Source organism: Choloepus didactylus, chromosome 4 (genome assembly GCF_015220235.1).
Source record: "Choloepus didactylus isolate mChoDid1 chromosome 4, mChoDid1.pri, whole genome shotgun sequence".
Lineage (NCBI taxonomy): Eukaryota > Metazoa > Chordata > Mammalia > Pilosa > Megalonychidae > Choloepus > Choloepus didactylus.
In genome coordinates this window covers 156,989,297-157,001,091 of record NC_051310.1, presented here as the reverse complement: position 1 = coordinate 157,001,091, position 11,795 = coordinate 156,989,297, and the positions used below count along the sequence as shown (strand labels likewise).

The window sequence follows — 11,795 nt, the reverse complement described above, 5'->3', positions numbered from 1 at the left end:
TTACAACTCATCAACAAAAGGTTTATGCCCCAAATTTCCACTTTGCCATTGACTTCTTGCCAGAAACAAGCTTCTTTCCTTCATTTAGAACATCAGCAACAGCCATTGAGTCAATCTGCTGAAGGACTGCTGGCACATATGAACCAGCAACTACGGTCTGGGGTTTGACTTTATCCAGGAAACCCTCAGAACTCCACCAGCATTAGGTATACAGCTTTTAGCTGGTTCTTTTCAACTTGGACATTTATATTAGAAAGGTTTGCCTGAGTGATTGTTTTTGCTAGGTTATAGGAAGCCTTGATAACATCTCCAGCATCTGCAGCCTGCCAGACAGTATAAAAATCTCAAGAGTTCTGGATCCAAGTAACTGGCATTTAAAATGGAAATGTGAAATTGCTGGTGAATTCCCTTGGCAACAGCCTGGTATAGAGAGCTGGTGGAGTTAGTGCCCTTCTTGATGTGTGGTCTGGCCCTGAGGACATGCTGGAGAACACAGAATGCACTGGCTTCTGCATTTCCTGTAGTAGCACTTTCTGCTATAAGAGCAGCATGGAGACTGTCTTCATCCTGTTCTCAAATTTCACATCCATGGTATTTGGCCTTTGTGCCAGCTAACCCAGTCCCACCTATCCTGTTGAGAAACTGTTCAGCAAGTAGAACTGGATGACTCACACCAAGTCCAATCAAGGCCATTCTTGCACTTGTAAAATGATTCTGAACATAGTAATGTAACTCCTATGACGTTATTATTCCAGTCCTAAAATCAGGACAAGGAATTAGCGAAGATGTTCCAATAAGCTGCAGCATGTAAACTTTCAGTGACTTGAACCTGTGGATTCTGAAAAGCCACAGCTTTGTCGATCTTTATCTGTGACTGAAGGATAGATACTTCCCAAGATGAAATTCTGGTGCTGTAGAACCATCAAGCAGGACCCCATCAGAATCTCAACATCACCCCACAGGCCCTCCACAGTGTAAGCCATTTTTCCCCTTATTGCATTTACACTTAATTTACCACTATATGAGCAAAGGGGACACATCTAGTTGATGTTCTTGAAGAGGCTATTGCCTCTGGGTTTTAGGACTTAGCTGGCATAGGAACACTCTGAAGGATTTAAGTTTCTGAAGAATAAACTTAGTGAGTGAAACTTTTATAGATTCTCAGATAGGGATCTGGGTACTCTTTAAGGTTTTCAGGACTATTTTTGACTTGGGCTTATCATATTGTATTCAGAGCAGGTATCTCTTTCACAAACTCTCTCAGTGTCTGTTTGTCTGAAAATATTTTAAATTCTCCCTTATTTTTGAAGGACAGTTTTGCTGGATATAGAAATCTTGGTTGGCAGTTTTTCTCTTTCAGTATCTTAAATATGTCATGCCACTGCCTTCTCGCGTCCATGGTTTCTACGTGAGAAATCGCACATAGTCTTTCCACGCTTCCCTTGTATGTGACAGATCGCTTTTCTCTTGCTGCTTTCGGAATTCTCTCTTTGTCTTTGACATTTGATAATCTGATTATTAAGTGCCTTGGCATAGGTCTATTCAGATCTATTCTGTTTGGGGTATGCTGCACCTCTTGGATCTGTAATTTTATGTCTTTTATGAGAGATGGGAAATTTTCAGTGATTATTTCCTTCATTATTGTTTCTGGCCCTTTTCCCTTCTCTTCTTCTGAGACACCCATTACATATATATTCATGTGCTTCATGTTGTCATTCAGTTCTGTGAGATGCTGCTCATATTTTTCCATTCTTTTCCCTATCTGTTCTTTTGTGTGTAGGATTTCAGATGTCCTGTCCTCCAGTTCAAGAATCCTTTCTTCTACCTCTTCAAATATGCTGTTGTAAGTTTCCATTGTGTTTTTCATCTCTTCTGTTTTGCCTTTCATTTTCATAAGTTCTGCCATTTGTTTTTATAAGCTTACGAGTTCTTCTTTTTGGCCATCCAGTGTCTTCTTTATATCCTTCATCTCTTTTGACACATTTTTCTTCAACTTGTTGATTTGATTTAGCATATTTGTTTGAACATCTTTAATTAGTTGTTTCAACTGCTATATTTCATTTGAAGTGTAGGTTTATTCCTTTGGGCCATAGATTTGTTTTTTCTAGTGTGACTTATAATTTTTTGTTGTCTGGCATCTGATTTCTTTGACTACCCCAATCAGATTTTCCCAGACCAGATGCGCCCAGGTCTCAGGAGGAGGGTGTAATCAGTATTGATTTTCCCTGAGGATGAGCCTTGGCAGATTGTCATATTTTCCTGTTAGGCCTCTAGACTCTGTGCTTTTCCTATCCTGCCCAGCAGGTGGCACTTGTCAGCCCACAACTCCCCACTGGTAGAAAGATGTGTTGTGCCTTTAATTTTCAGCAGACCGTGTCCCTGCTTGGGAAGAGGGTGATCAGAAGCCAAGCTTAAGTGGTTTCTTTTTTTTTTTCCCCCTGGGGTCTGAATTCTCTGAGGGCTGTCACTTGAGCAGGGCCTTGTCCCCTCCTTTTCTTAGGGAAGCTATGCCCTTTAGGGAATTATCTCCTTCACTTGACTTCTTTTGTCTTTCTGATTATCCTAACTCCACCCTTGCCTGGGCCAGCACTGATAACTGAAAATGCCCAAGGCTTTCTCTAATGAACTACTTAGAATGAGAGAGAAAAAAAGAAAAAAGTAAGATATCCCTCTTCAGAGTCAGTTCCCAGACCCCCAGTTTCTCTAGTCAAGAGCTGGATTTGGTACTGTTAGGTTTTTCAATCAAGAAGAGAAGAGACGAAAACTTGATCAAAAGGAGTTTTATTGTCTGGCTGTGTGCAGGCAGGCTGAATCCTAAGAAAATGGCAACAGCCCTGAGCCAAGGGAACAGTATGGCTTATAAAGGATGGTTGGCAGGAAGTTCTTTGTCCAGGGAAGGGGAAGCTAGCAGATCTAGGTATGGCAGTTTCTCAGTGGCTACTTTTGGGAAAGGGGGTAGTTGGCAGGCTTCCATTGGCTGGTTTGAGAGCGGGGGCTTGGGAGCAGGAAAGTTTAAAATTTTAACATTCAGGATTCCTAAGGGTGGGGGCTGGTGGCTTATTACAGACCCGCAGGGTTCGTAGGACCAGGTGAGGGGTGGTGGCTCTATTGTAAAAGTCCTAAGGGTGGGGGTGGGGTGAGGGCCCAGGGCCTAAACCTAACAGGTACCTGGTTCTATGGACCCTTTTCTTGGGACACAGCCTTTTTCCAGTATTCTGAGCTCATCTGTCCCCAAAAGCCTCTGTTTTTATTTATTTATTATTTTTTCCATCAGCCCTGCCTCCTCTCTGCCAGGAGAGACCTCAGGTTCCTTTCCTGCTAGCTCCAGGTTTATTTTTGCTCATAGTTTGTACCCAGTAGTCCAGATTTGTTAATTAAAACTGCAGTTGTACCTTGGTTGAGTTACCTTCCCTTGTTCCTGGCAGAGACCACTTCTGATTTCCACAGGGAAGTGTTCCAACTCAGCCTGCCATGCCAGTGGGGGAGGGCCATCCTTCTGCAGTTTTGGGGGCTTTACTTACAGTTCTATGCTGTGGTCTTTGTTCTTTCACCCATTCCATAATGGTGTACAATGTGTGTCTAGTCACGGACATCCCCCAAACAGTTGTTCCAGGCTATTTACTGGTTGTTCCTATTTACTAGTTGCTCTAGAGGACTAACTAAATTCTACCAGGCTACATATATTTTTAAATGCTAAAATCCATAGAAATTTCTCATTCCTGTTGATAAAGGCTCTTTTACCTACTGGTTGTGTTGGATAAGTCATTGAACTTCTCCCAGTACCAGACTGTAAAATGGCAGCAATGTCCACCCCAAAGGATTATTATGAAAGTAAGATCAGATATTCTATGCATGTGTTTTAAAGAGAGATGCACACATAACATAGCCTCGATAAATGTTAGTTCCTGTCCTTAAACTCTCTTCCTATTTTCCTTCTACTCCACTTGGATCTCATTACCAGTTAGCAACAAAAGCATTTTTGAAGAGTTTATATTCAAAATGTTGTTACTAAATTCATATAAGATTAAATACAGTATTTAACCTATTGCAATTTATTACTAAGATGGTCACTGCTGATGCAGACTAAGGTAAACTCTGGTATATTAGTAAATGAATAAATGTTAAATAAGTAACCAAACTAATTGACATATTAATTCATTCCAAAATTGTCATTATTATAAAAACGCCATATCCAGGGAAATGTACTAGGTGGTATGGGGGATAATACATATTATCCATGCCTTTAAAGAAAGTGAAATCTAATAAAGAAGATAAAAAATATACAAAGAACTATAATTAAGGGTAGCAAATAAACTTTGTAAGAAAATATCACATATAACCCTTCAATGACAAATCTGAAAAGCAGGGGAAATGGATGATATCCCTATTTTACAAATAAGAAAACAGCTGCTGGGAGAGATTCAATGACTTATCCAACACAACCAGTTGGTGGAAGATCCTTTGTCAAAAGGAAGGAGGAATTTCTATAAATTTTAATGTTAAAAAATATAAGTAGCTTATGTGAAAAATAAAAGTAATTAACTTAGTGGGCTTTTGTATTCTTGCTAATATATTTTTATGACAGGACTATAGGTGTGATATGAGGATGCTCTCCTCTCCTCTCAGGGTGTTGGAGAAACAGATGCAAAGCCATTTATCTGCCAGTATTTATTGAGAATCCATGTGATCTATGTCAACAGACTGATGATTGGAGCTTCTGATAAATAACAAAGCCAATCCCTGTGCTCAAACAGCTTGAATTCTGCTGAGAATCCAGGCAACAGAAGTGCAAAGAACACAAAACTTCAAATATGATAACAAATGAAAAATGCCTTGAGAGATCAGAGAGCTTCTGAGTTTATGCTGAATTGCACAGTGGTTGTCACATTTTCTGCCACAGCAGAAACATATCATCTGTGCCGGTTTGAGTGTATTGTGTCCCCCAAATGCCATTATCTTTGTGGTCTTGTGTGGGGCAGGCGTTTTTGGTGATGGTTGGATTTGCTTGGAATGTGCCCCACCCAGCTGTGGGCAGTGATTCTGATGGGATGTTCTCATGGAGGCGTGGCCCCACCCATTCAGGGTGGGCCCTTATCGGTGGAGCTATATAAGTGAGCTGACTCGGGGGGAAGAAAGAGAGTGCAGCTGGGAGTGATGTTTTGAAGAGAAGCAAGCTTGCTAGAAAGGAACGTCCTGGGAGAAAGCCGTTTTGAGGCCGGAGCTTTGGAGCAGAAGCCAGCTGCCTTCCTAGCTAACACAGGTTTTCCGGACACCACTGGTCGTCCTCCGGTGAAGGTACCCGATTGCTGAGGTGTTACCTTGGATGCTTTGTGGCCTTAAGACTGTAACTGTGTAGTGAAATAAACCCCCGTTTTATAAAAGCCTGTCCATCTCTGGTGTTTTGCATTCTGCAGCATTAGCAAACTAAGACATCATCACAGCTTTTTCTGAAAGGGAAGAGAAAAATTCTTCATGGGGGTGCTGATTTTCCCTGACCTTGCCTGGGGATATTAACTCTAACCCCTTACTTCCACAGCTTTATAAGAAAGAGGAGCTTGCTCACCTGCTCCTTAAACACCTGCTTCACTTGTTTGTTCCTCAGAGTGTAGATGAAGGGGTTGAGCACTGGGGTCACAACAGTGTTGAGCAGAGCCACCACCTTGTTCCTGTCTTCCTCCTGGCCACCCTTGCTTGACCTGATGTACATGAAGATGCAGCTGCCATAGAAGAGAGATACAACAATGATGTGGGAGGAGCAGGTTGAGAAGGCTTTCTGTCTCTCCTTGGCTGAGGGTATGTGCAGGATGGTGTAGAGGATGTGGCCATAGCAAGTGGCTGTCATGGACAGAGTTCCCAGTAAGCTGAAGTTGGCTACAATAAAACCCAGAAGCTCTATCAGACTTGTGTCTGTGCATATGAGTTCCATGAGAGGAAAGTTGTCACAGAAGAAGTGATTAATGACATTGGGGCCACAGAATGGCTGCTGAAATATGAGAAAACCTGGAACAATGATGAGCAATAATCCCGCCATCCATGAACAAAGAACTAGCCGGACACAGACTCTTTTGCTCATTATGGTGACATAGTGCAAGGGATGACAGATGGCCATATACCTGTCAAAGGACATCACTGCCAGGAGATGAAACTCTGTTGTACCCAGGAAGAAATAGAGGAAACTCTGTAGGAAGCAGCCTGGAAGGGAGATTGTCTTACTTCCAGTCAGGATGTTGGTGAGCATCTTGGGGAAGATGACCGAGGTGAACCAGATCTCTAGGACAGCGAAATTGCGGAGGAAGTAGTACATGGGAGTGTGGAGGCGCCTGTCCAGGAGGGTGATGACCACGATGAGGAGGTTTCCCATGAGTGTGAGGAGGTAGGTCAGGAGGAGCCCCAGAAAGATCAGCATCTGCATCTCACAGGCATCTGTGAGCCCAAGCAGGACAAACTCAGTGACACTGGTGCTGTTTCCCATGGCTGCTTAGTCCTCCTTGGTGGAAGATCAATCAGAGGTGGTCAGCATCAGGATTCATTGTATCTGGGGATCTGAGGACAACCTAGAAGTGAAAGGAAAGAGGGATGAGTGTCAGTTTGAGCTAAAGGAGTCCTTTATTTTTGTGAAAGACATATCTTTCCACCACTAGCTACTCAGGCTGATTTTGCAGAGCCCCTAGGGGACTCATTTCAATTTTGGCTCTTTTATCTGCATGTTGGAAGAAGTGGTAATGTGCAGCATCTACTAAGATAGACTCAGAACCAAGAATTATCCTCGCTTAATTTTCTCAACTTTTATTTCTCATTACTCAATTAATTTCTTTTCCTTAATCATAAAACCTTCTTTCAATACCACTTATTCTTTATTCCCATATTGGGTCTTCATTCAGAAATAATTCACATTTGAGGATAGTACCCTTTCTGCTTTACATAGTCTTTCACATCTTCGTATCCTGAGGTAGATTGACTTAGAATGGATGGATACCTTATTGCAGTTTTAAGATTACCTGAATCAGATTCAAATTCAAGTAAATTCAAATAAACTAGTATTTGGATTAATAAAAAGGAAGGAGGAAATCTATAATGGAAGAGCATAAGTCTCACAAAATAGAAAAAAAGAAAAATCTGATATATGCATAAATCAACGTTCCTTTTTGTAAATTTGATATTCAAGGCTTTTAATTATCTCTTCCTAAATAATATTTCCAAGTTCTTATGTCTTTATATGCTCCCACAAACCCAGAGTTCTAGATAAAATGTACTCTTTACAGTTCTTTTATTCTTGATCTGTTTTCACATACTGTGCTTTCCATGTGGTAATTTTTGTCTTGGAAATATTAGCCTTTCAAATTTTACTTATCCTTTGAGACTCTCCTTAATAAATGCTGTCTCCTCCGTGAACCTACCTTTCTGAATGAATTATTCTTTCCTCTGTATCCCCATAATTTTATTATATGTCGTATTATTTTGAATGTATTTTTATAGTTGTTTTCATATGTTGCTCATTGAGTCATGCTTTTCTTTAGTAATCTTTGTATTTTCTACAGCCCTAGGACAAGTTTCTAGATAATAAACAGCTTTAATAAACATTCATTGAATAAGTGAATAAGCTCTCAAATGTCTGTGAGATGGAATTGTTGAGTCTTTGACACATAAGTGCTTGAGGACATGTCATTTATGTATTATTTCATGGGGGTTGATAGAAGCCTTGTGGAGCCAGTATGCTAAGTTGTATGAAGTTGGTTCCTCTGGAAAGTGTGCTTTTTCCTCATGAGGAGGTGGAGGTGTCTTCTACAATCATTCCCTGAAGGGAAGTTCTCCATCTTTAGGTGGTCTAGAATTTGATCACAACATAGACAGAGATATGGTTGGTTTTGCTGCAGGGCTCCTGGCAGCAAAACAACAATGACAACAACAACAACAGCAACAACAACAACAAACTTAAAAAGTTCTCTTTTTCAAAGTTAGCATCTCTGGAAATGTCCTTTCTTAAGCATTATCAGCTACTCTTTATTTTTTAGGTGAGCTGGAAAAATAATTTTTTTGCTAGTTTCTGGAGAGTAAGATTACTTCCCAGTTTAGGTACCTGGGAGGAAGGTGGTGCCTTGCGGAGATAGGGGCATCAGGGCAATGAAAGTGGTATTAAATGGGAGGATGATATGGTAAATTTTACAAACTTTCCCTTTTTATAGTTTTTCTACACTACTCAAAGTCATTCTATGGACTGTCATTACATACAGCATTTGTTGACAGCTATGAAAGAACACAAAACAGTTGATCAGCTTCTGGTATAACTAAGGTATTCCTCAGGGGTTATTTTGAGGCTCAACACTGATTCTTCAACAATAAGAAAGAGTGGTATCTGCAGTCTAATCATTTGGTTCAAGGGGGTGCCTACCTGGCTGAGAAAATTATCCATCTCTTTCTAGAATAGAAGCAGAATCCAACATGAATTGCAATACCCAGAAATATCAGCAGAAGCTAAGAGAAAGAGGATTATTTAACCCTGGTTGGGACGTATTTTGAGAAAGATAGGAATAACGACTGAGATGGGAAATAACTAGATGTGAGTGGGAGGGGAGGAAAAGGCTTAGGATTCATACCAGATCATGAGCTGGGTACCAGTGAACCATACAGAGACATTGTGTGCAGCCCAAGGATACAGCAATTAGACAGTGCTACTGATATACATCTATTTTTTTCCTACTTCATATGGGAAGTTACCAGCTCAGGGCTTTTCCAGATAAAAAGGGTAGTAGGCCACTTTATGAATCCAGGTTTTCTCCCCTGTATCCAACATGCTTGATGGGGCAAGGGGAAGACTTGCCCACAAACTGAGAACCTGGACTATGGCTGCACTCCTCCACATCAGATGATTTATAGTTTTAATGTACTGCCCAGTGGGAAACTCTCTGAGGATGCACTGGAGATTTTTCTGCCACTGCTGGAAGTGTGTGTTCTTCTGGACACTTCTAGTTCACTTAGAAGGAGGATGAGCTCTTTCCCCTTTAAGGAAAAGCCTTAAGAATTTCACCCACACTGCATTCAATGTTATCCAGATCTTTGGATTTTCCAATGGGACTGTTACACAAAGCCTAAGGTGGGACATGCTGTAAATCAGGTTAGGCAAATTTCTTCAATGCTAACAGTAACTTAAAGTCTCTGATTGAATGAACATTTACCTAGCCCCTGCTGTGTTCCAGGATAGATACGGATGGTGGTGCTGCAGTTACAAATGAGACCTGATGTCTGTCCTTGATGTGCCAGATCTTGTAAAGACATACAAAGAACATGTGCCTGCAAGAGGTGGTTTGAGGAAGCCACTTACCATCCTCTGAGGGTGTAAGGTGGAGATGACCTCACAGGACCTGGCACAGGTGTCTAGCAACCCGCTGGGGGAAGTTCCAGTCAGGCTATTCCAAATATGCTACTCACAGGATTGCAGAAGATACCTGGTTCTCATAGGTGTTTCTTTGGGTTGCAATATTGTCTGTGGGACCTAAATGCAGGTCTTATACTGTTGATGTGAGATCTTCAGCTTTCATGAGTTTGATGGCATTCTCTACACCTGTCTTTTTCCAAATGGGCAGCCATGTTCCCAGGTTCACTCAGTGTAGGAGAATGGTTTCCTTGTACTTTGTCATCTATTCAGACTAGAGTTTCTGATAAGTCTAGAATGTTTTGATATCTTCCATTTTCAGCCAGCGGATCCTGGGGAAGGCCTTGGAAAAGTACAGTTATCATTTGGAGCAATCCTTCATCCTCCTTCTGGAATAAAGGGGTGATTCTGACTTTTATTTTATCTTCACATGGCCAGGCTCTGTGAGGTGATGTTTCTTCTGTGGGAATTGGGGGTCTAGGAGACAATGGGTATGTTACCCTGGAATAAACATGTCTTTTTGTGGAAGTGACATCAGTGTTGAAAGCTTTAGGTTGCAGCTGTGTTTTCTAAAGGGATCTACTCGGCTTCCTAGTTTGATGGGGCTTGGGATCCCTAGAGAATGAGTATAATGAGCCTTACTTGGCCTCTTCCCAACTCTCTTGGCTGTTACTTACTACAATTTTGAAAACAAAAGTTTTTCTTGTTTGTTCAGATTCAGAGTACAGTTCCTTTCAGTTAAATAAGTGAATCCAATTATCCCTCTGAAATTGGGGGCTTCTATCTAATAATAGATGCAAGAAACCATCACAAGTATTAAAGAGCCTTGGCCAATCCTTTCCTGACCCCTAACCCATGGAGGCTGGGAGATGGTATGAATTGGGTGCTGGTGGAAAGATCAAATGGAAGGTAATGAAAAATTGGGATTAAAGTTTTTTCTTTGCTTAAAAATGCAAGACCAGTGATTCATACACTTAAAAAGGTTAAAATTTTAAGTTATATCTATGTTGACATAAAATTTTTTTGATGTAAAAGCATTTGGAAAAAAATCAGGCCCCTATGTTCAAGGCAAAGTCAAGAAAGACAAACAAAGAGTGAAGAATAGGCTTAGTTCTAAAATAAGGATATACAATTAGCCTCATCGAATAGTTTTTGGTTATTCAACTTTTAACTTTGTTTATAAGAAAATTAAAGCATATTATTTTAATGCCATTTCCCTCATTATAGAAGCATATACTTCTATAATATAGAAAATTTTCAAACTCTAGAAAAAACATTTTTGAAAATCCCTCATCCATGGTCCCAACTCAATACCATTAATAGTTTGTTACACTTTTATTTCAAGATTTTACCTTTGCATTTATTACAAAGGTGTGATGGATTCAATATACCATTTGCTAGTCAAAGAGTGGTCTGTAGATCAGCAGTATTGGCATCATTTCTGTTAGAAATGCAGTTTTTTTTTTTAATTAAATTCAGTTTTATTGAAATACATTCACACACCATACAATCATCCATGGTATACAATCCACTGTCCACAGTATGATAACATAGTTATGCGTTCATCACCACAATCTATCTCTGAACATTTTCCTTACATCAGAAAGAATCAGAACAAGAATAAAAAATGAAAGTGAAAAAAGAACACCCAAATCATCCCCCCATCCCACCCCATTTGTCCTTTAATTTTTATCCCCATTTTCCTACTCATCCATACACTAGATAAAGGGGGTGTGATCCACAAGGTCTTCACAATCACACTGTCACCCCTTGTAATCTACATTATTATATAATTGTCTTCAGGAGTCCAGACTGCTGGGTTGGAGTTTGGTAGTTTCAGGTATTTACCTCTAGCTATTCCAATACATTAAAACCTAAGAGGTGTTATCTATATAGTGCATAAGAATGTCCACCAGAGTGACCTCTCGACTCCATTTGAAATCTCTCAGCCACTGAAACTATTTCGTCTCATTTTGCATCCCCCTTTTGGTCAAGAAGATACTTCAGTCCCACGATGCCGGGTCCACATTCATCCCCGGGAGTCATATTCTGCATTGCCAGGGAGATTTACAACCCTGGGAGTCGGGTCCCATGTAGGGGGGAGGGCAGCGAGTTCACCTGTCGAGATGGCTCAGAGAGAGAGAGGGCCACATCTGAGCAACAAAGAGGTACTCAGGGGGAGACTCTTAGGCACAATTACATGCAAGTTTAGACTCTCCTTTGCGGTAACGCGCTTCATAAGGGCAAGTCCCATGATCGAGGGCTCAGCACATCAAACCGCCAGTCCCGATGTTTGTGACAACATCAACACCAGTCCAGGTGAGGATGTCCAACACATCCGCACCTTCCCCCAGATCCTTGGGGCTGGGGAGGGGGAGGCTATAAATATATTTTTTATTATCTGCTCAAATTACTCTGGGATGTG

General features: G+C 40.9%; 1 protein-coding gene and 1 pseudogene across 1 annotated transcript; both read right to left on the bottom strand.

Annotated features, from left to right (window-relative positions):
* LOC119532967 lies at positions 1-1,040 on the bottom strand (annotated as a pseudogene).
* A 4,484-nt stretch (positions 1,041-5,524) lies between these two features.
* LOC119532966 (olfactory receptor 49-like) lies at positions 5,525-6,472 on the bottom strand. The gene has a single exon (XM_037835175.1). The coding sequence runs from the start codon at positions 6,470-6,472 to the stop codon at positions 5,525-5,527; it is 948 nt and encodes a 315-aa protein (XP_037691103.1).
* Between the last annotated feature and the right edge of the window lie 5,323 nt (positions 6,473-11,795).

Excerpts from the sequence above, each read along its gene's own strand:
- LOC119532966 (XM_037835175.1), bottom strand. The coding sequence starts at position 6,472 with ATGGGAAACAGCACCAGTGTCACTGAGTTTGTCCTGCTTGGGCTCACA.